Genomic DNA, 25,133 nt, shown 5'->3' on the forward strand with positions numbered 1-25,133 from the left:
ATGGGAGGAAGCTGGCGTCATTGAAACTGAAGGCCTATTTCACGCCACTACTTTGATGTTTTTAAAAGCTATTCAAGAGAGTAGTCTCAAAGAGAAAGATTATCAAATATTTCTATTTAAGTTACACAGAAAACTGTAATAACTTATGATTTTAAGGTAAATACCTTCGATCTTTCTCTATGAAACCCCCCCCCCCCCTATTATAAACACGTGAAAAGCCGTTCGAACAACAAACCGCTTCGCAACTGCTATATTGAAATTTCAAAAATGTACAAAACATTTAAATGAAATTGGCTTAAATTTAGAACTATGAGAAATTTAATCCTTTGATTAACACAAGACTAATTGCTTTTGGACATATAAAGACGGTATTTCGTTTTATAAGCTATTCTGTCTAATAAAAAGCTTTATTCAGTAATTCTATAATCAGCTTATATTGCATTATGATGTTATTTATAACAGACTTATAGCAGAAACGCCACCTAGTCAGATTGCGAATAAATGATGTGCTTCTCGATTATTTACGACAAATTGTAAAAAAAAAATCGATAAACACCTCGATATATCAGCGACCCCCTTTGAGGTTTATGTTGGGTTTTAATAGGACCTCAAAAAAAAACAAGTTAGGTAATGCAGACATAGCGTTACATTTAAGGAGCTTTCGATTATCAAGGAACATAATTCAGAGGTATAAAACTTCTACACTGTATTCAAGAAGTTGTTACTAAAACTTCATCCCTTGATATTCAAGTCACGAGGAGCAGTGAGGTGAGATTTATGATGTATTTCTTTTTTAGGGGATTAGGGAGGAAATAGGTTAATCTATCAGCATGAAATTTGGTACGAAGGTCCAAAAGAACCTTCTAATTGGATTTGCTTCTCTAAATTTATCGCAATCTCTTGCAGAAGTAAGGGGAACTGGAGGTCTATGGAATCGGAATTGATCCAAAAGCCTTCCCAGGAACTAACACAATTATCCTGAAGATATGATGAGATCTGCCATTTCTTTAAGGAATAATCTCCAAACAGCCAAAATATAATTCATTTACATATTGATAAATCGAAGTTTTACGAAAAAATACTTTTTCTGAAGTGACAATGAAACACTTCAACAACGATGAAAACTTTTTTCAATAGAAATGTGGACTTCGTGTATTTTTAGTGTCAATTCCCGGTGATTGTGCAGCCCGTTCTTTTTGTTATCACCCTCAGTTCGAAAGATATTTCATATCTGTATTTTTTAAACGATAAAGTGCTTTCATAATTTACTATGGAAGATTCACTTTGCTACTGTAATCATGTTAAGAGACTACTGGTGCTGTTGATACAAGACTGCTTGAAAGAGGACTTGAAAAAGAAGAATGGAAGCTTTTCGTGGAATTTTCGAAGTTATGTCTGAAATTTGCGCTGCTCCAACGGAAACACATCTACCTATACCAATCGATCATGCTGTCTACATGACAGAATTTCTATGCGAACTTGGAACTTCTCTTAAGAATAGTATAGTACTTAAGAGAATAATATAAGGGGAAAAGTAAATACTTTAGTGTAATATAAGTGAGTGGAATGTCTGACTTGAATTCGGCTTATCGAAATTCATGGGTTGTGTTTTTAAATTCCGTTTATTTGATTTTCTGGTAAAAAAAAAAAAAGAAAAACAACTTCCCGGTGGAAACGCCCGTCGATTTTCATAACAGCATTGCGACCAACAGTAATGTGAAAAAAATCCCAAGTTCATCCGTCATGAGCATATTTGGACCCTAGATTTTACCACACAGCCAGCGCACTGTTTTCCAATTGTTCCAGAGGTCCTTGTACTTGCAATAACCATCGTAAAAGAAATCCAAACATGATGATGGTGACGAAATTATCTACAGTGCCACTTACTACACCTTTCAGTAAACCAGCCCCTGGAAGTTTTAGCTGTGCAAATAACGCTGCATTTGGGCACGTAGCTATTGTCTGAAGAGCGTGTGGTGCTCTCACGCATCTGTTCAGCAGGGTGTTAAATCTTCAGTCGACGTAACGGTCAACTTGTCTTTTCTCATTTCGCTGTTTACTTTTCCGTAAAATCTACGGCGAGCCAAGCGCACCGGACAGAAGTTAAATGAAGATTTACGACGCGGGAGAAGATTGAAACGGAATAAGACATCAGTGACAAGGAGTACAGGGGGCGTGGATGTGACAAGACTTAGCTTCGCGTATAGTTAAGATCTTTTTTGTTGTCGCTGCTGGCCTTGTCATGCAAGACAAGTCTGTTAAAAACCACAAGTGGCTGTTGAAAGGACAAGATTTAAGTAGAGAAAGCACCTCAAAACAAGAACCATGTTAAAAAACAAAAACTGCAATATCTTTTTTTTTTTCCTTTCTTTGTACTTGTCTTCAATAATGTTCTTTTGAGATAACGGAGGTACTTATTTGAGCAATTCAGAGAGATTGTATTTCATGTACATCCGGTGACTGTTAAAATACAGCTACATGGCAAATGATGTGATGGCCTGGCGTCCTTGAATGTGCATAACCTCCTCCAGATATAAATCGATCCATTGCAGAGCATCCAATAATTGCTCCACAGTGACCAGCGGTGGGGCTACGTTCGCCCTCAGTCAACAACTGCGCGATAGGATTGAGATGTGGAATAGTTGGCAAGCCAAGAGAGGAGGATAAAGTTTCCCAAATGTTCTGCATACCTACAAGTACGGCCTGCGCTGCAGATGACAAACATTAACTTAAATATTTAATCCGTAACAATATTAAGAGACTGCAGACCTTCACATGAGAGGACCCAAAGGTTCCGAAACAACGTTTATCTAAACTACAGAATACTGAAGCATGCACGTGGAATTTTCCATCTCATGTTGTGTTTGCCACATACGGTGTCCGCCGGCATCATGGCACAAAAGCAAATGGGATTCAAAAACAAACTCAAATTATTATTTTAAAGACACCAGAACTTGTCGCTCATTATTTTATGTCAATATAAGTGTGTTTACAAACACCGATTTGAGTTATAAAAGAATGGAGAAAAACTTCACAGAGGAACCATTTTCCCTCCGCCTGAGATAGGTTAACTCAAATAAGATTGAAAAAATTCCTCCAGTCAACGGATATCCTCAACTGAGTAGTAGATGGCAATGTATCGTGCCGACTAATTGTAACGGAAACATTCATCAGACCAGAATATTTTTTCTCGCGATCAGGGACAGTCTGCAGTTGCGACGTTCTAGGGATCACGCAAATCGCATTTGTCGGTGATCTGACTTTAATCATGCTGTCAACTTGGATGTTGGTCAGTTGCACTACAATCGGGTGAGAATCAATCTCTTATTTTCCTGCTGGGAATGGATTAGACTGTCTAACGTTTTATTTCAAGGTGAGTGTATATATTGCTATTGGCAAGTAATAAACTGTTCATCCTTTTCTTACTTCGTTCATCCGAAGATAGATTAACCCTTCCCATCTCTTGGGTTCGATGACTGCTTTTCCCTTAGATTGATTGCCTATTCATATAAGCAGTGTCCTGAAACAATTCGCCAGATCTATTGCTTCGGACAGAAATATCCATCGTCCTTGCGCCAATAATAATCCTTCTCACCGACCCCGAAAATCTGTGGTTCTTTTGGTCCTTTATTACAGTGGAGTAAGCGATCTATCATCACCCAATGCTCAGAATAATAACCACGGTAGGAGTCTGTGACCAAATACAGTAATTTTAATATAGCGCACTTTCTGCTCGACTACAAATATTGCATGCCGTTAGTAAACGCAATGAACTTTTGAATGATTTCTTTGAACGATATGAATTTCTGTTAGTGAAGGAAACATTTTTACAGATAAATTATTATACAAACGCGTCCAGATACATACATTCGCTGTCCTGCGTGAACACGCGACAGCAGAATCATCCTAAACGAAACCAGTTGAATGTAACAGATAAGACAAAGTTACATGAAATGAAATCATCCCGAATGTCTGTGTATACACTGAGTTGGCTTTGCATTAGCAACAGCCCCTAGCGTAGGAATGGACTGGTCTGTGACGCTGGTACAGTCTCAAAGTCGGGAACGACTGATAACAATGTAATTTGCACACGTGGCGATCACTTTGAATGTCTGCAAGGAAGAAGGTCGGCGTCGAGATCACGTGGAATGACTGTGGTGGCAGGACGTGCAGATGCTAGCATTTCGACAACCGTCAAAATGGTTAAGTTCTCCCGTTCTGTGGTATCACGAGTCCACCGTGACTGGCTCAAAAGCGGTCAAACAACCAGCCAAAAGGGACAGCCACGTGTCGTCGACGTCGGTGGTGAGCGTAGTTTGCCTTGTCTTGTAATACAGCAGTGACGCAGAACACTGGGGCAGCTAACCACCCACTACAACGTAGGAATAGCAAGGCCATATCCACATGGACTCTGCACCGGATATTAGTTCGTATAGGATAAAACAATCAACGGCCGTTACAGGCATCCATGATGACTGGGAAACACATGAAACTGCGCCCTGCACGTCAACACTGGACCACCGACAAGTGGAAATCTGTTGCCTGGTCTGATGAATCTCGTTTCGAACTCTATCATGCTGATGGGTGTATACCCATTTGGAGAAAGCAACAGGCCATGGCACCTGGATGCAATATTGGTGATCGGCAGGCTGGAGGTGGTGTTATCGTTTGGGGTTGGTTGGTTATTAGGAGTTTTATGGCGTATCAGCATTTAAGGCTATTGTGCGCCTGTCGTTTGGGGCATCGTTTTCATGGCATGCCCTGGGCCCTCTGATCACTGTTAACCAATGGCTCATGAGAACGCCTACTTTTCAATCGTGTGTGTGAGGTGAGGTAGAACAGTTGTTCATCGACTTCCCCACGCCGAGTGGATAAGGCCCGGGTTCGAATTCCATCAATTATGGACTTTACAAGTAAGGGCATATAAGTTAGTACTTCGGTGGCCCTAATATGACATTTTTTTTTTTTTTTACCTTTCTATCGTCGTCCCCGATCAAGTATACCCTTTCTTGATGACGGTGCATTCAGACAATTTCAGCGTCTATCAACAAGACAACTCGCCATACCAGAAGTTCCGACAGGTTGCTAATTATGTTGCTAACTGAACATAATAATGAATTCTCCATCCTCCCTTAGCCGTCGAACCACGCGATCTCAACTCAATTGATGATGATGATGTTTAGATCCTACGAGAAAATAACATTCGATGCTACAACCATCCACCTGACAATGGGAGGGCATTAATGGGCACATTGCAACGTATGGATAGCACTAATACAGGACACCTTGTGAGTCCATACCAAGACGTGTACGGACTGTATTACGGCAAAAGATGCTCCCACGAGGTATTACGTAGTTGCTGCCAATGCAAAGCCAACTCATAAATTCCCGGACAGCATTTGGCAGCCATGTTTAAACGATATATACGAAATTTCCAAGGGTTTCTTTAATCTGTAGCTTGTCTTGTCCACGTTACTTACCAGTTATATTTGGGACATTCCCGGACAGCATTTGGCAGCCATGTTTAAACGATATATACGAAATTTCCAAGGGTTTCTTTAATCTGTAGCTTGTCTTGTCCACGTTACTTACCAGTTATATTTGGGACATTCTACACAGATATTTGAAGCACAGCAGATTCCCCGTTTCCACACACACACACTCCTTGAGCTTACATTCTCTTCCATTGATACAAGGGATCTTCTTCTTAATGGGGAGTAAGTTTCATTATAGTAATGCACAGCCTCTTCATCGTAACGCATCGACTACTTGAGAGTAGTCATCCAAACAGGCAATCAAATGTGTTAGTCTGACGTCAAATTTACATTTGAATCAGGAATCGAATACACATTAATTTTTTCTCCATGTTGTAGGGTTTTGGGGCATCAGCAACTAAGCCTATATTTCTCCGTGTACGCTGTAAGGACAGAATTCGTGAAATATCTGGTTCCTGGGAAAGCGACGCTGTCACCCCTCTCTCTAGTAGACAAACCCACCGCTTGACAGGTATACGGGTACACCGCATTCACGGAGACGGTAATTCGATGTCAGTATGGATAAACGTCGTGAGTTAACAGATTTTAAAGAGGAATGATAGTGGATGCCCGACGCATGGGTCAGTCTATCGCGGAGTTGGTACAGAAATTGCACTATCCCCGTTCAACAGTATCAAAAGTGTACCGGGAATACGCCATTTCCGGAATAACATCTCATCGTGGACAACGCTGTGAGCGAAGAAAGGTGGTGGATGAACGTGGCCTTCGACGTCCGTCTCGCATTGTTTCAGCCAACCGGGGAGCGATAGTGGCACAAATCACTGCCGACTTCAACGAGAGAGTTGTCAGAAACGTCTCCACCAAGACAATCATTAGCCGCAATAGGTTATGGGAGCCACCGACCCACCAGAGTCCCATTGCTAACACCACGACACAGGACTCTACGCTTCAAATGGGCGAAAGAACACTGGACTTTACCTTGGATGATTTGGAGATGGGTGTTCTGGTTCCAAATTATTTTGAGCGGACGGGAGGGTGCGTATCTGGCGGAACCCGGAAGAAGCTACGCATCCGTAATGTCAACAAAGAACTATTCAGGCAGGTAAACGGTCGGTAATGGTCTGAGGCGTATTCAACTGGCACACGTTGGGACCTCTGGTACGTCTAGACGCGTCTCTGAACGGTCCAGGTTACCAGTCTGTCCTTGCAGACCATCTGCATCCCTTCATGGTCATCGTGCACCCATAGGGCAATGGACTCTTTCAGCAGGACAATGCTCCTTCCCACAGAGCCGTGGTGACTAGAACATAGTTCACAGAGCGTTCCGCAGATTTTACCATCATGGAATGACCTCCCCGTTCATCGGACCTGAACCCTGTGGAGCATCTTTGGGATGCTGTGGAAAGGTCCGTGAGCTTTTGATCCTCCGCCCAGGAATGCGACGGAATTATGGACAGCGGTGCAGTAAGCATGAATGAAATACCCGTGGAACGCTTTCGTGAACTAATGGACTGAATGCTTCGCCTTGTGACTGCTCGTATACGGGCGAAAGGTAGACCTACCCGTTACTAGATAGATATCCATGATTTCTGTCTACTAAGTGTATCTTGTTTGTAAATTGGGCGTGTGCTGTGGTCGATTTTCTGTTTTCTGGACAAAAAAAACCTGACTTTTCGGGAGAAAACACCATGCTCCCTTTGCCTGAGACCGGCTAACTCAGTTATGTTGGGAAAAAAGCACAAACATTCCTCATGTCATCGACGGGATTCGAAAGCAGATCTTTTCCACCCGGTATGGGGAAGGACGGTGATTCTACCAACTGTGCTGCCCACGAGAGCAATGATCATTTTAAGATGATATTCGATTTTACATTTTTCTGCACCACATATTACTTTTCTTATTACCCTCCCTCAATGTGGTTGATCGGACAACCACAATCTTTTTAAGCGTATTTTATTATATTTTATCGCCTGTATGCAGGTTGCGATATGTTATGCTCTTTGGCAATTCTCATCCAGCAGCTCTTTTGTATTAGCTTTCAATATTTTTCTGACTGTGAATGTCAATCTCAAGATCGCTGCACTGAAAACAACGAAGGCGTATTAGGAATGCGTGTGTTTTACTTTGAAACTGGAGGCTGAATTCAGCAGAAACGAAATGTGACAAAAAAGAAAAACATTCCAGGAAATTCTGGCGAACGGCAAAAAACATTCCGGAGGGTTAACAGAGCATCAATGCTTCCATTTTCCGTTATCTAAACAGCTTATGCGAAGGGACCTCTTTGAAATATCTGGAACATCAAAGAAACGAATTGTTAATCGATACTGCAATTATACTTGGAGTTCATTGATGCAGGAAAGAAGAATTTTGAAGTGTCTTGTTTTGAATGGCTGTCAGCGATTTTCAACCACCCTCCCCTAAATATTACTTAGGCTTCGAACAAGAATCAATAGTTGTGCCCATTCACTGAAATACGAAGTCTCTTCTCGAAAAACCAATCACTATTTTAAGGAGAGCACTTATTCTTTAGTGAATCGCAGAGGCTCTCGAGGGATCAGACTGTATTCATCTGAGAAAGGACTATCTAACTTCCTTAATAGTTGTCGCTAAAGCTCGTAATAGTATATCTTGTGATGTATACAATCAGAGTCAACCATTTCTTAATGGAGGAAATTAAGTTAACAGCAGCTCCTGAGGAGTAAGCGGCCTCCTGTATTTGTCTTGCGATGTTTCTAATGATGTTTCTAATTCAAGGTCAACAGAGGGTTATTCAGTTAAAATGCAACCGAGTTCGAAATACAACACAAATTTTATTAAAAACGAAAACAGAATATAATTAAAACTTTTACAGAATACCCATCTTATCGACATGTATTCATTTTAATCAGTTTCGTCTAATTCTATGCAAAGTATCCTTCAATGGAATGAAAGTTCTCGATGATTTTCTTCAGTTCTTATTTGGTAAAATCCTGTTAGGATATTTATTACGAAATATTTCGATATTGTAAAATAATTTGGATGTAGATTATGTCCAAAAATAAGCGCATTCTTCTCGAGAAAGACCAATATTACGTACCTCATTAATAAACGCTATGCTGCCCCTCAAGCATCACTGCTCTTACAACGAAACTGCCTTCTCCTACCTGTCTAAAACTATCTGATATGCGATGATATCACGCGCGCTTTTGCCATAGCTGACATCGTAGTTCCTGTTATTTATTTACAACCATGAGTGGATGAATCACAATGCATTTGCAATCTTTTCTGGGCTGGGTCGTCTGGAGAATCATCGAAAATTTACTTATAATTTAAGTAAAATTATCCTGTGACTCAACTACCGTTACCATCCATATACATAACAAAGTCAAAGTATACATTTCTGTCAGTGTACGCTTCTTTGAAGTTCTGGGCGCAATCTCTTGTATACTTTCTTATTATACGATCTACTTCCTTGCACCATTTAGCTTATAAAATAAAAAAAATCATAAGAGTTAATCCGCAGAGAATATGTAACTACTGTAATTGCATTAGTACACATACTGTCCAAAAATACGAACCTTTGTATTAAGACAATCACAAGAAATACAAATAAACGCGGATAAATATAAATAGATGCAAAGAAACTGCGATGTGGGGTAATTATGTGTTGCCTCGTTGGTATGAATACTGCATGGGCTATTCAATTGCAGTAATCTGAATGCAGAATGGAGAAATGTGTGATGTATCAGACCTTCTAAAAGGTCTTATCATGGATACACGTTTAGCAGGAAAAAATTCAAACAGTGGCTATCCAATTCCTTTTTGAATTCTACCAAGCTCTCCGCCTAGACTACTGTGGCAGGAATTTATTTCAATAATCTACATGCTGCCCGAAATTAAACTTCACCGAGCCTTCTATTATTCTCCAAATTCTCTTTCCTCTAGTTCTTTTTTCAATGGAAAGATACCTCCCTAGTTCATTTTACTAGTTCCCTTCAGAGCCTTATATACCTCTATTAGATGTCTCGTTGCCAAATTTTGCAGTTCTCACTTTCTAAGCCATTGTTCATATTAACATCGCTCACAAAATATGGTTGTCCTTCTCTGAACCCATTTCTAGAAATTCTAGTATTTCTCTCCACCCAATTGAGGCATGACATTCGAAATGTAGTCTCACCATCGTCTTATATAAAGGGACGATGACTCCTTTTCCCTACTTGCGAAGGCCCTGTAAATCATGGTCAGGACGCCACGTGTCTTCCTATCCACCTGTTTACACTGCATGGAAATTTTCATGTCTGACTAAATCGTAACTCCTAAGTCTATTTCGTCATGGACCATTTTTAACTCCACCTCCTAGATTATAACTGAGAGTTATTCCACAGGCAATTAACCACCCTTTCTACCTTAAAATCATTAGAAAACTTTGACGAACAACTTTCCTTGAACTCCCTCTCCAATATTAATAAGGAAGAATGGAAACACAGGTGGCCCCAACACGGATCCCTGAGGAAATCTACCTATTACACTAGTCGACTCTGAGGAATATCCATTTATGATCACTCTGTCTCCTATTTTTTTAGCCAGCCCTTAATCCAACGATGGATCTTTCCAGTAATCCCAGTTTTCTTCAGTTCGTTGCACCTTAATATACAATGTTTACACCATGTCTGAAAGATACTGTCGTTTTCTTGTTAAACAATCTTCACTAAACACAGGTAAAAGAGTTTGAGTTGCATAACGCGCTGTACATTACTAAGATAATAATTATCCAGAATTTCTATATTTTTGAATCACATTTTTCGGGAGGAAAAACTATAGTCAGTTCCAAATCACAATCATTATTTGGAAGTGGAAGAAACTGCTCTTTACCATTTAGGAGAGATTCCAGCGCATAAGGATTAGAATTGTTTAGAACAATTCTATCTGCATTATATAAATTACAACTTGCATTGTATGATACCTCTTTATCTTCTATTTTAAATAAACAAGGCCTATTAAACCGAAAATTTTGAGTATAAATCTCTTACTTGTTTAATGGTCATCAACAACCATTTCCCAGTTTTATCTACATCTGAAATAATGGCTAAAGCACATGGCCCGTTTGCTGATAAGTACTCATAACAGGTGTTGAGTGATATCAGAGCTGCATTTTAAGCTTCAGTGAACTCGCAACTGGACACCAGGACTCTCGCTGTGAGATTTACTTGGAATCTTGTCTGAGTAAATTAAATTTTCTTGTGGCAAAGCTTAGCAACTATGCATGTCAGGTTTACTGTTGGTTGTAACACCTGTAAAGGTTGCATCCCAGCAATGCTTCAGAGACTTACAGTGAATATGCAAAAGGTTACTGCTAAGGTAACCTAAACGAGTAGTGTCCGTATGGATCGAAATTTCTTGAGCGTTCCTTCACCTCTAAAAACCGTTTTTGGTAGCACATATTTGTAAAGAAATTCTCTATATACGAATAAAAGATTCTGGAGAATTGTGCACTCCCCTTCACAATTGTTTTTTTGCATTTCGAGTTCCCAAACATCAAGTGTTATCGGAACCTGTTTACGTAAATAATGAAATACAAGAAGAAACTTGCTGACATTGGGTTTTCAGTTACTGCTATTTTCAGGAAATATATGGGAATGAAGGCTGTAAAGATTGAAAGAGGATGGGATGTGTCCCTGAAGTAAGTAACATACTAATGAATACTAATATGCAGTTGCATGATCGAATCAGTCTGCTATCAAAATAAATAAATAAAATAAAACAAAATAAAATAATTATGCGAGTGCGGGGATAATAATCCAGTTACTCTTTTCTAGAGAGAGACAGAAATAAAGTAATTCCTAAATCACGTATGGTGGACCATTTTTAACGTTGATACATGAATTCGATGATATGTGAACGTGAGCATTTACAATCGCCCATATTCTAGTCACTTTTTAAACCTCTAAATCTTTACATTAATAATATTTTTCATGAAAACTTTCATCAACGTATAATGGCCACCGCGCTTCAATTTTTCCACATGCCTGTTCAGAATTATTAATGCAAATTGATAATAAAAATGGTGCAGGTTCTTCGGATGAAGCCCTCCCCAAGAAAATGATTTCCATTAATGTTTGGGACCTGACGAATTGGCTTTGAAGCTTCTATGAAGTATACGGTTAAAAGCGTTAATTATTTTTATTAACAGAAAATTAATTTATATTCATTTTTTTTCTACTCAATTTAGAAATAATCACATCTGCATTCCCTGTTAATCTCTTCTATTATGCAGGGAAGCGACCTCTACAGGTGCCACATTGAACAGCAAATCGGATAACATCAGCTTTAAAACTGCTAGATTAGAGACGGTCAATTTTCTTGCACAGAATCCATGTTTATCGCTAGCTCAAAAAGGTGGCTAATCCAAGACTGCACAGTTCACACACGGTTACCTAAATAATCTCGAAATTTAAGGGAATTGTAGCAATTTGACTGTACGATCTTGAACTCCTTTCTTATGCATCAGCAAAAAAAAAAAAAAAAAAAAAAAATGTTTCAATTTAAGGTGACACGGATCCAGTTTCAGGAAGTATTAGAGATCCAAAAGTGTGTTTTATAATTGTCTGTTACATTTCTTGTGGATAGTCAGTGGAAGTATCTCAGGCCCAGCAAGAAAATCATTACACGTTAACTCCTTTTTAAATGAACTGGCACAATTGTAAAAATTTAAATTATTTCGATTTAAATAAAGAAAAATGAATTTTAGTTTCCGCTATGTTTTATTGATAGTGTAATAATCCTTAAAAGACAGCTTATAAAAATAAAGTGCCATCCCGAGCTCCATTGACACTAAAATTTTCATAAGTCTTATTGACTGATTTTTCATTTTTTGCCCGATAGTGGTAACAGATAACGACGTACTGGAGTGGTGAAACTCTTGTCTTATAGTAGTGCACGCAATCCAGTCGACCGTGGTTCTAGCCTACATGACTGCTAAATACAGTGCCGTTCTTGTATTCCCAATATTTTGTAAACTCCTCTGATCCTATGTGATTGTTGCTGAGTAATAAGAAAAAATTCAAAGCGAGGACAACTACCATTGATAAAAAAAAAAAAAAAAATTCATGACTTTGGAGAAAAAGTAAACTGTAGAATACGTTTCATCTCATTTAAAGCATTGATCTTTTCCCAAAACGATATAAAACGCAGATTAAGCATATTTAATGAAAAACATTGGATTAAAAGTTAAGGGCATTGATGCATTATTACGGATTATAGAAAATTGCAAGGTTAGTTAACATTTAAATAGGATGACCAAGCTAATAATGTATTGTGTGTGTGTGTGTGTGTGTGTGTGTGTGTGTGTGTGTGTGTGTGTGTGTATATTTATGCGCATCATTTACTTGTAAACCTATTAAAATGCATATATCTGGTATATATGTGATGATCGAGGAAAAAAAAAACCACTTCTGTACATTAATAAATAGTCACTAGCCATTCCAGGAATTACGTGATCCAACTGTTTAGATACGACCAACATCAGAGGCCTTAGTTAATTAATTTTCTGAATATATAGAAAGTAATACTACTTGGAATCACTTCAGAAGGTCATAGATGGCTCTAAAATTACGCGAAATACTCCCACTATCCTCACAACAACCCAAAATCCAACTGCACTCGAACAGCGAGTTTCATTACTTGCGCAGCCACAATGGGGAGTAATTAGTGAATGGTTAGCCCACGTGCTTTGAATGTAGAACTTGATGGAGTTCCTCGCCCAAGTGAACAGTCTGTTTGCAAATGCACACCAGTTTTACTCTCCAAGCTACTTGCCGTCTGCTGCTCTTCTCCCAATATATATATACTGACCTTCGTGTAGTACCAGCTGGTATGGCCCATTAAATATTAACCGCGCCACTTCCTACGTTGATCATAATACGCCAACCTCCCTAAGCTTCATCAAACGTGTTCACTGTTGACAGAGTACCTCTTAATATGGTTGGCTGCTTTCTAGAACGAGAAATACATTTTTATATAAAACAATCAAAGTGTGGAAATATGCCGAAGGATGCTTTTATTACTTTCAAATTTCCACGTACTTGAAGTCAACAGATACCAGTAATTGTGGTTCTGTAATTTTGACGATTAAGCAATAATTCTGTTTTTGTTTTCCCCCACTTCATTTCTTATCTTCAGGAACTTTCTTCAAATCTATATGTATACATTTTCGAAAATGGGATATTGCTAGTTTCTTTCCACGACAGACTGCTGGATTAATTAACTGCATAGTTTTCTCCCATTTGGAAACCAGTAGGCTTCAGGCGAAAGTAAACAGCACTTCTCCTAATAGAAATGAAATTATTTAAAAGCCGGAGCCGCTATCCCCACGGTTTAGGAGGCTATTATCATCTCTCCAGAAGATCGATGGGTAATCAATCACAACGTGAAGAGCCATCGAAGATTTAAATCACCATCTTAATATACCAATCTCCTAAGTTTGTTTCAATGTTTTTTTGCAGAGCGAATTTTTCCCAAACGGCAGTTATTCCCTATATTGTCAAATAGACGCGGGCAGTTTTTTTTTTTTTTTTTTTTGGTAGTTGGTGGCGCATCGGCTTCTGTGGCCATAGTGCACCTCCCAAGGTTTTTGCAGTACTTTGATCCAAGCCCGAGGCGGGAATCGAACCCGCGGCCTTTGGGTTGCCAGGCAGGCACTTTACCCACCTGGCTAGCCCGGTCGGCTGACGCGGGCAGTGCTATTAATTACTTCGATTTTCAGTTAAAGAGGCTTTTAAATGAGCCATCTGTTGATTTAAATCAGTCTACTATTTTCATATAATTCCTTGTTTTTATTAATACTTTGATTTCTTGCTTCCGTTTGTTAATACTAATATCAACATCGTTTATGCGTGTCAAGCACGAAGCGATTTCTGTTTTGGGTTATTTGTAGGTGAGCTGATATCATGATAAAAACAGAGTTAATTCCAATATTTCAGCATCTCTGTTAGTGTCTGGCTATACAGGGTGTTTCAGTTAAACGTTTCAGAACTTCTAAGAGGGGTAGGATACATCCTGACAACTCGAAATCATATAGCAATGTGGGGTCGGAAATGCTTTCCTGAAGCGGTGTTGTACACAGAAGCACCATAAAGAAAAGAGACCGTAAGTGAGAAATCGTTTTAATAATACATGAAAAGAAGCAAAAGGTACATGGATTAAAGTAAGTGTTCGAAGTTTCTTCCACGGGCTACAATGCACGCCTCACATCTCCGACGCATGGACATCCGAACATTCTGGAATACTCCAGGCAGCGTGTCCAGACACAGCAACCGGAGGATTATGCACTCCAGGCAGCGTGTCCAGACACAGCAACCGGAGGATTATGCACCTCGTATTGCTTTCGCACAGTGGTACCTTGGAAAATGTGCTACAAATCCCCTTTTTCCTGCTGAAGTGTTGCTTTCCCATGAGGCATCCTTCACAAGGGAAGGAATTTTCAACACGCATAACGACCATATCTGGGCGGTCGAGAACCCGCATGCAATACGACGTCGTGCAGCACAGATTCGATTTTCGGTCAATGTATGGGCCGGTATTATGGGAGATCACCTCATCGGACCTTACCTGTTACCGTGTCGTCTAACCGGACCTATCTACTTGATCTTTCCGCAGCAAGTATTGCCACAACTTTTGAGAGATGAACAGATTTCTGCATCGACGCAACAGACAATGTGGTTCCAACACGATGGAGCCCCTGCCCATTATAGCGGAGATGTTCGTAACTACCTGGATGTCACATTTGGTCAACAGTGGATCGGACGTGGTGGTCCCGTGCGTTGGCCTGCTCGGTCACCCGACCTATCATGTCTTGATTTTTATTTCTGGGGTCATATGAAATCGCTAGTTTATGACACCCCAGTTGACAATGCTGAGGAGCTGGTTGCAAGAATCGCAGTAGCTGCCGAAGAAATTCGAAATTCGCCTGGAGTATTCCAGAATGTTCGGATGTCCATGCGTCGGAGATGTGAGGCGTGCATTGTAGCCCGTGGAAGAAACTTCGAACACTTACTTTAATCCATGTACCTTTTGCTTCTTTTCATGTATTATTAAAACGATTTCTCACTTACGGTCTCTTTTCTTTATTCTGTGTACAACACCGCTTCAGGAAAGAATTTCCGACCCCACATTGCTATATGATTTCGAGTTGTCAGGATGTACCCTACCCCTCTTAGAAGTTCTGAAACGTTTAACTGAAACACCCTGTATATTATTTTTCCATTATTAGTGCGATTATATTCTTCACAACGGAAGGATAATACATGAAAAATGTACACAATATTCTAATATACAGTAGGGCCACTTTATTAGGTACATCTACTTAATAGTCAGTAGGTCTCTGTAGGTCTCTTTGCCCTCACAATAGCCTGGATTCCTAGTGGTATGGACTCAACGATGTCGAAAGAGTTCCACACGGATGTTGATTAAAGTGCTTTCCACAGCTGTTGTCAATTGTATGGTTGCGGATCTCTACTCCGAAGAGCTCGTTCCTCGCCACTTTCATGTACTCATTTGGATTGAGATCTGGTGAATAGGGAGGGCACGACAGTAGACTAAACTCTCCTGTTGCTGGAACCATTTTGGTACAATTCTGGCTTTGTGACACAGCGCATTATTTTTTGGAAAAATCCATTAACAGACGGATACACTGCGATCATGAAAGGATGCGCCTGGTCGGAAACAATTTACAGATAACTTGTGAGATCCAAATGTTGCTCCAGTGATATCAAGGGGTCCAATATAACCCCCCACTATCACTAATAGATGGATTCTGCTGTTTTGAGATATTTTAGTCCTCCATCAGCTGAAACGGCAGGAACTGGGATTCGTCATACCAGGTAACGTTTTCCATTCCACTGCCCAGCGTTGGTATCTTTCTTTTTTGTCAGCTGCGATACGCCATTAGTGAAAAGGAACGATGAGTTGTGCATTCTGAAATGTATCTTTGGTTACCTCTGTTTTACTAAGTTGTTATTTAACTGACTGTAGCCTTTCTATTACCTTGCACAAGTTTCGTTAGCCTCCGTTGATCTCTTGCATCAGCAAGATGTTTCCGACCACAGATCGCCGTTTGTTGGATGTTATTTGCTTACTGGTCCAAGATCGATACACTTGATAAAGTCGTACGTGAAACCTCACGAGGATTACAGTTTCCGAGATATGCATACCGGTGTGTCTGGGTTCAGACAATCACGCCATGTTCAAATGTCACTCAAATCTTTCGTCTTACACGTTCGCACGCTAAATTCACACATTAATCATCGCTATGTATCTGCCCAACTGTTTTTATATCGCGTGGTAAGAATGACGCTGTTAATGAATAAGCACGCCATTTCATGAAAGAGGTAAGTGTACTACTTCTGCAAAATTTTAGATAAAAAGTATCTAAAATTTTTCAGGACTGGTTTTCTAATAGTACGAACTGCTTTACTTAATGGTTTTGGCTGAACTAGTTCTCCTAGGGATCTGCTATTGTAGACACAACAGCGCGTCAATTAATGGCAAAATATCGTTGTTTGCCCTTAAGAATGTCAGCAAGGCCACGATTAGGTTAATTCATATGCAAGAGTTATATAATGGAAAAAGTGTGCTCAAAATTCCATATGCTTTGATTGACAAAGGAATGCAACGACAAATCGAAGCTTGTCAAAACTGTGCGCAAACGAAGAGTAAGCGGAGAATGGAGATTCCAAACGTTCAAGTAGAAAAACGTTGGAACTAAAAGAAATCCTAAATCAAAAACCGGGCCTATCACCATTCATCGATAGCGAGAGGATCATCCATAAGGATTCAGGCATATGTCTATGATCAATTTGAAGTTGTTATTAAGCAACTACAAGAAATCCAAATTTTCATAATGGGAAATATATTCTTCTGCAATCCATCAGTACATGTCTACATTATGAAGTCATTTCTCGCCAAAATGGAGTCCTAGAACTCTACTATCCCCCTACATTCACCAGATATAGCTAATAATGACTTCTGATTGTTTCCAAGATTAAAGCTGAACTAAAGGGGGACACATCGTTAAAAGTACACATTTTGCCCCACTTAAAAATTACAGTAATATATGTAAATTTGCATACATATTTAAATTTTACTATATATAGTGATGTAATCGTAGATAAAAGCAATGTTTTAACACGAAACCTCAGCGAAATTATATTAATATATGCATTTATTCCCAACCCATGAAACCCAACCCAGAGTGCATTCTGCAATGCGGTGTTCTCCTTCTAATCCTCCTCCCAAAAACGTTGCAAGAAGTGTTACTGCATTCATAAACAAAGGCTTGTAGAAAAAAGGCAGGACGGAGCTGATTACAAAAACAAGTACCATTTGAGTAATTTATTTCACATTTCTTTCAAATACGCGCCATCAGAATAAACATTTCTCATATCGCGTTTGCAGAGTTGCTGGAAACTCCTTTCAAAGGCATTCTTTCTTTTGTCACGTTCGCCAGTTTGAATATCCCTAAGATTAAATAATGGTACAATACGTTACTGAATTCATAATGAAGAGATCTGCCTACTTCTCACATTTAACAAATGACTGTTCTTCCGACAAAACTGAGGTCTCGTATTAATGCCAATTGATTGGTTGGTTTAAGGATTCTTGGTGCATCAGCTATTTTGGTTATATACTGCTCCCTCATATACGTTATTGTGTATTATTTCTGTACACACGTACTTTTAGGTGTCGATGCGCGTGTTGCGCGGGATGCAAAACCCGGAATAACACAGAGGAATCCTTATCTTCCTCCTTTCTTCTGTGATCAGTCGACTATAGTCCGATTGAAGGGACTTAAGAATTTCTGCAGTCTCTGGAGAAATTCTGGAGTACTGAATCCACTATACTAAATGAATAACATGTGGCGAATTTACTAAGCTGTCATGGAGAGCTCTTATGAAATAAAGTGGTATAATTCTAAATCTGAGTAATTATACAATATGCACTACTTTAAGAGAGACGCGTGTGATAATATGCACAGTTAACACGCATTTACAGAAGCATGCAAGGAAACTTCAAGAGTTCTGAAACTAAAAAGGTTACAACGTCTATTAGAAATCAGACAAATAAGGACGGATTAAGGCATCTGTAATCCATGATCTGTAGTTCCTTTGATGTTCACATATGGCCGGAACTACTGCAGCAAACAGGTTTTAGTTTTCTTACTAAATACATAAGTATACTGTTTAAGTATTATGATAGTTTGAAGATATGTATGAAAACTTAAAAAAAAAAAAACGATATCATTAGTGTACCAAGAATATACCAATGGTATCACAGAGAATTTTTTTTTTCTGAGTAAGGATATACGTTGGAATAACTTATACTAATGCATATAATTACTCAAACAAATCGGCCATGGAATATACACAATGTTCAGCCTCATGGCCTTGGTTGCCACAGCCCAAATTCAAAAGAACCGTTCAACAAAGTTTTAGCGTTCGAATAAAAGGCACGTTTTTCGTATATTTGATATTCCTGACCTAAACCACTTTAACTGTTCATTTTATGATGTTAGGTTGCTGCATGAAGTAACATTTAGGTTTCAAAATGCAGGCAAACGGTTTGGTGGTTTTAAATTGAAGGGGATGTTGCAGAAGTGAGAATGCCGAATTAAGCATAATATATCATCGGATGCCAATTATGCAAAAATACTCTAACGAAGCAGCAGGATTCAGTTTTCAATATTCAAGGAGGAGCCAAAGAGAAGCACGATTAACCTGCGATATAATTACAGAATGTTTTCTGCTGTGGACAGAAAGTAATCAGGTTTGTCCACTAAGCACCCAACTCGCGACAATTTTTTACCACTGAAAGGTCAAGAGAGACAGAAAGTAATAAAGTACGAAGGGATTTATTGGAGAATTTGCTAAAGTACTGGATTCCTGCAGGAAATCGTGCTATGTAAGCACCTTCTGACATTCTAGCCCGCTGATTAATGTCATTTTATCGTGTCGCCGTAACGTCACACGAGTGATTGCGCGCTATTAGTTGACACCATCGAGTAGGTGCACCACTGAACCGAAATGCAGAAAGCGAAACAGAAGGGGAGGTACTAAGGTATAGTTATTCGTGTCCATCCAGGAAAAGAGAAGGATCGTAGGAGGATATGAATTCAACCCAAGTCTGTTCAAATGGCAGGAGATTATTTTTAGCTTCTTCAAACCATCCGATTCCCATATTAACATATGACAGACATCAGTGGCTGACAGAAAGGTGATCGTAAACGAGCAATCACCTGCCTACTCTCCTACGATCATCTCCTGGTAAGTGCTAATTGGCAAGAAGTATCGGGATCAACAACGGAGCAATTAGACGACATTTGCGAAACTATTACACACGATCAAAGCACTCTTGTGGTAATGAAGTAGATTTACTACGCATGCATCGTAAATACCCGGAACAGTAGTTTCCTCATTAGTAATGAGGCCACATTTGTACCACATTAATCACTTGCCTTCGGTTGTTAACCTCTGTTAGCTTTTGTGGTAATTATACCTGCACGCGAATACACACTTCGGCATTTTGGAATCCGTGTTTGCATGGAAATCGTAACGAACAAACCCATTAATGAAAAGTATATCCCGGAATTAAGTTGATCTTGCTGTTTACAAAGTGGCCACACCTGGGAAATGGTACGAATCGAATATCGAGTCCCGCTGACGAATAAACCCACCGAGAGTTAGCAGGTACTAACTTTACACGGGATGCCTCTCTGTTATACTGCAAGTTAAAACAACTTCACGATGATGTGAAGGTCACCAACAGAGTTACAGAAACATTCCGGCCTGGCTTAGGAAAAGTCGAAAGGTGCTGTACTAATCAACGTCAACAACTCCCCCATACGATTGCCAACCTCAGAAATTACTTAACAGGGCCCATCCGTACCACTCACCAACTGCTACTGCCGACGCCACCTTGGTATTCTTCCAGCCAATCCCCCGCTTGCACGGGCTCCGGCGACTCCGCTCACGTGCTGTATAAAGTCGTTTCTCCTGACCGACTTGTTCCTAGTCGTCACGCTGGTCCGAGAGAATTCGGGTTGTCTTTGATCGCACACACCTGCACATCTTCGCTCAGACAAAAGTCAGTTTTTATACTTCCCCGTATAGGACGACGCCACTGGAAATGAGAGGTCATCAGGCCGTTCAGCGGAGCGTCTCCCTTCTTGTGTTTTCCGTAATCTGGGTAAGTTGCATTTCCCTCAAGTTTTTCATTTTTGCGTACTGAATACTAGTTTATAAGAGCATAACCCCACCTCCATCTTTATGATAGAGTGGACCCTAGAAATGATGCTGCTGTGGAGTGCTCAAACGATAGCCATCCTCCGTGTCACTCTTCTGTTTCGAAGTATCTTTATGCGAGTGTGATGATTGAATAACCCCTGCGGTATCGATTATTGCAGCCTTGAGTGCACCCAACTGTTCAATTATCTACTACTGAAAAAAAGCAAACACGCCCTGAAAAAAAAAGCGGAAGTCAACAGGTTTCCACCTGTTCAAGTTCCTCTTTTCGAGTCTAAATCCTTTTTGTTGGAAGCTTTTTCCAGCGATGTGAAAGAAATGAGTATCTCCATTGCTTTTTGGAAACCCAAGTGGTCTGGAGAGTAGGGAGATCAACAAAAGTTTACAATAGAAGCTTTTCAGTTAATGTGATGTTCTGGCCATTCCAAGCTTTTGCCATATAATTAGAAGTGACATTAATACTTTAATGGCTGGTGATTGATTAACAAGAGGATTACTTCTTACAGAGTTATGAGCCAAAGTCAAGGAACCACCGATATATATTTTAATACTAGTATTGTGGTTGAAATTTGCCATACATTTTTATTCAACTTTTATTTTATTCTTAAACTTTTTTGAGCGTCACTCAAAAGAAATGCGGTCGCAAATGAATCAGTTAAAATTACATTTTTTCTTTAAGAACGTTAATTTTTTAATACTGTTGATATTTAAGAAACAACAAATATAAGACTCAGCGTATATAATGGAAAATTGTCACGTAAATGGAGTTCTCTGGAAGAATTATAAATCAACAACTTTTTTTTTTTAGCGAAATGCGAAAAAAAAAAAAAAAAAAAAAAACCTTGAGAAAATTACCAGTACAAATTGGTAACTGCAGCAAAGAATATGTGGGGTAAAAATTGTATGTATGTTATTCTGTTCTGGAGCTGCTTTATTTCGAGATTAACCCTTTAGTTAAAATCCCAAAATAAAAAAATAAATAATAAATAAAAAAAAATCAGATATTCATCATGTTGACATTACTAAATCGCTCTTTATAAAGAGATTCTTCTTAATATTATTAAAAGAAAAATCAGCCACGGAAGCCAATAGCTACTGTAAGTTTCATTTCTGCTTGCTCGGTCGAGAAAGATTAATTTCCATCGACTCTAGCTACTTGTTGCTCATCTTGCTTATGATCAGTAAGTCGTGCGCCAAGAGCCACCTACATCGTCTCTCTCTCTCCATATATCACTCATGTGTCCATAGATAACGCCTTTTATTATTGGAATGGAAGGAAACATACGAGCAGATTAAACATGATGGAATGACACCTGATGACTTCACTTAGTCTGATCGATCTTTTCTGACTGTGACAGGTTTAAAGGGCACATCTTGTATTACTGAAAATTTCACTGTTTCAGCTATCACTCATTCTATTCACTGTTTTTTGGTATATCTCTGTAATGGGTTAGCAAAGTCTGTGGAAGCAGATAACGTGACAATTCATGATATGTGAGAAGACAGAGGTGGGGAGGGAGAGAAGAGAGACATTTGAAAGGGGGTGAAATTGGCATGGACAGCGAGTTGCATTCTTTGGGTACATGAAAATGCTTTGCATTGTGATGCACTGCAAGATTCGGAGTGTTTAGAATGGCGACTTTTTTGCAGTAACACGCTACCATTTTATAAAGTTCTTATTAATTGGCTGATAGCTACTTAACCTCTGGTAATAACAGCTGTACCACCTCTTCACAAGGAACTGTTTCGAACAAGAGGGTCTCATTTGAAGGCCTTTTCTACTGACTTTACATGGTTATGGGCTTGGAGATTTATGAAGAGCAACTTGTGCGAGTGGACAAAAATGGTACCATCGTTACTTTCAGAGTATCAAATTTTGTCCATCAAGGGGCAAAAGAGGAAACTTCCTTCGTCGTGGTTTCACTCAGACAGTCTTCTCATTACCGAACTTCTGTGCGGTCAGTAGATGTTTTTTTTAACAACGAAACATATTTATACCAAGCTCCTTCTGCATAAGTGATGACAGAAACAAACACATTCCTACAGTAGATTCAAAGCTCGGCCTTTAATTCTCCATCTCGCTCTAACAACCCTACAGAGCTTGGCATAAAGAAGCTAGACTTGCTGTTTTAGATATTTCACATGTTCTGTGGACAGAAGGCGCTCCTTCAAGCACAGACCCAAGTACCTGATGCACCTCACGTAATTCAGAGAGATACCCCCACTTCTTACAAGCGGTGGTCTCGTCAAACTCGGCTCGCATTTTAGCAATATTTTTACTTTTTTATTTGGTGATATTTATAATTTATGAATTTTGCATCACATTAACAGGTCCTGCAATATGTTACTAGCTTTATCTTCTAGTTCTTTTCTAGAATCACCTTTAACTGGAAAATTTAGTCATCCGCGAAGGCGATGACAGAATTCGTCCAAAACAATACTCCATGCATAAGGTCCAAGGATCGACTCCTGAGGATAGCCATGTTCTATTACATGAATCTTCTACTCCAAGGTGGATCTCACCATCACTCTACAGTCAGTGGAGTAAACCTGCAAGGTCATATAAAGATACCAGGACAGAGGGCAGCTCTAGCACTGCGGAGGATACTACTCCAACCGCAGAACATCAAACACACCTTTGAAGTCCACGAATAAGCCAAGTACATACCGGCCACAATAAGCCTCTATCTCAGTTATCAATTTTCTGATGGCATCTTCGGTAGACAAACCTTTCTTCTACCCATAATATTTCCCATACCGGCCACAATTTGAGGCATTATATCTTTCAGTAGTGCAGCATTTAAACAGAACATGGTTAATTGGATATATTGACAAAAACGTGGACAGTAGAGCTTACTTATACACCACCTCAGACAGGTACATCTAATTATAATAATCTCCCTCTATATAGATCTTCACGGCCAATAAAAAAAAGATTATTTTCAGCGAATGACGTACGTCATTTGGGAAGTAATAAAAATCCGCAGTGTTTCTGTCCAACGTTTTAAAACAATTGCGGGGTATAACCGTTCTTATACATTGTAGACTATTTATAAGGAATGCCCCTCCTTTCTTCCCACTCACCCGTTCCCCCTGCAATGATTTCAAGATGTACCTAATGCTCGACCGAGTTCTCTCTCTCTCTCTCTCACATTTGTGGAAGTGTATAACTGTGTGCATAGTATAGTGAGAATCAGTTTATTGTTTCTGTCTGTTTAGCTAACCATTAAGTACTCGGTTATTCTAAGTTCAATTGCGTATACATTGGAATTCGCTTATTGTGATCACTTCGGGACTCAGCTAAAGTGGCAACAATAACTGATGAAACAAGAATGCAGCTGTGCATTGATGCTCAACGGAAATGTGTAAATAAAGTGGAATTGGACAGAAATAAAACATTAAAATCAAAGAATATAAAATACGTTAATTTCTCTGTCTACTTCAACGTTATCAGTAAAAATGAAACTGTCAATGTTTCTGGAAATCCATACGAACCGTGAAAACAAATAAAAAAAATATATATATATATTGAAATCAAGAATATGAAAAGGGTTACTGCTCTACTGTAAAACAGACAGATTGGTAGGAGTACAGATTCAGTACTTTCTTTCATGGTGTAACGACACCGACAGCCACATGAAGCAACAGCAGTAACTGCCATAAAACGTGTTGGAGTTCAAGAAATCCCGGTAAGACAAAAAGCGATAGTTCATTACAGAACTTTTTTTTCCCTACGTATTAGTAGGTGTCTGATTGGGACTTTACAAAACATTAATTACTAGTGATCACAATAAACGGCGAGCGCTGCATATTAATCGGAAAATATGCAGAATTTTTATGTGCACAATCATCCAAGCATATCGGAATCGTTTGATTCGAATATACGCTGAGGCACAGATAATGCAAGTGAATGATGTCACGCAAATGGTTTCTCTCTCTCTCTCTCACACACAATACTCGGACACTTTAAAAATGATGCGCCATGCTCCTTCACGGAGAGAGAATGTCAGCACACCACCATTCTCTGAACATAACACCAATCCTCGCCCGAAATGTGTTGTCATGTGGCTAGTTCTGAAACTGGGACAAAATCGAATTATTTTATCAGCTCCGGATATCCTTATCATCGCTGATTTCCTTCTACGAACAAAAAAAAACATTTTTGTTCGTAGAAGTGTGTTCATGGGCCGATGTTCATGTTTTGCAGGCTGAAAAACCTCGGATTAGTTTACGGGAGAAAACTATTTCTTTTTCTCGTGATCAGCTATCTACAGCCCCCGATTGACAAGGACTTCAGAAATTTCTCCAGTAATAGAGAGAAATCCATCAGAAAACTCTGCAATCTAGTGGCAGAAGGCTATTTATC

At 39.4% G+C, this 25,133-nt stretch overlaps 1 protein-coding gene across 1 annotated transcript in view; it reads left to right on the forward strand.

Annotated features, from left to right (window-relative positions):
- Positions 1-20,531: 20,531 nt before the first annotated feature.
- The window catches only part of LOC150079278 (uncharacterized), a 69,316-nt gene continuing 64,714 nt past the window's right edge, over positions 20,532-25,133 (forward strand). Inside the window, exon 1 of the mRNA XM_090382297.1 lies at positions 20,532-20,711. Coding sequence (XP_090238423.1) covers positions 20,652-20,711 — 60 coding nt within the window. The 5' untranslated portion in view covers positions 20,532-20,651. The remainder of the gene's footprint in view (positions 20,712-25,133) is intronic.

The sequence above is a fragment of the Mastigoproctus giganteus genome, chromosome 10 (genome assembly GCF_048544385.1).
Source record: "Mastigoproctus giganteus isolate SK-2022 chromosome 10, ASM4854438v1, whole genome shotgun sequence".
Lineage (NCBI taxonomy): Eukaryota > Metazoa > Arthropoda > Arachnida > Uropygi > Thelyphonidae > Mastigoproctus > Mastigoproctus giganteus.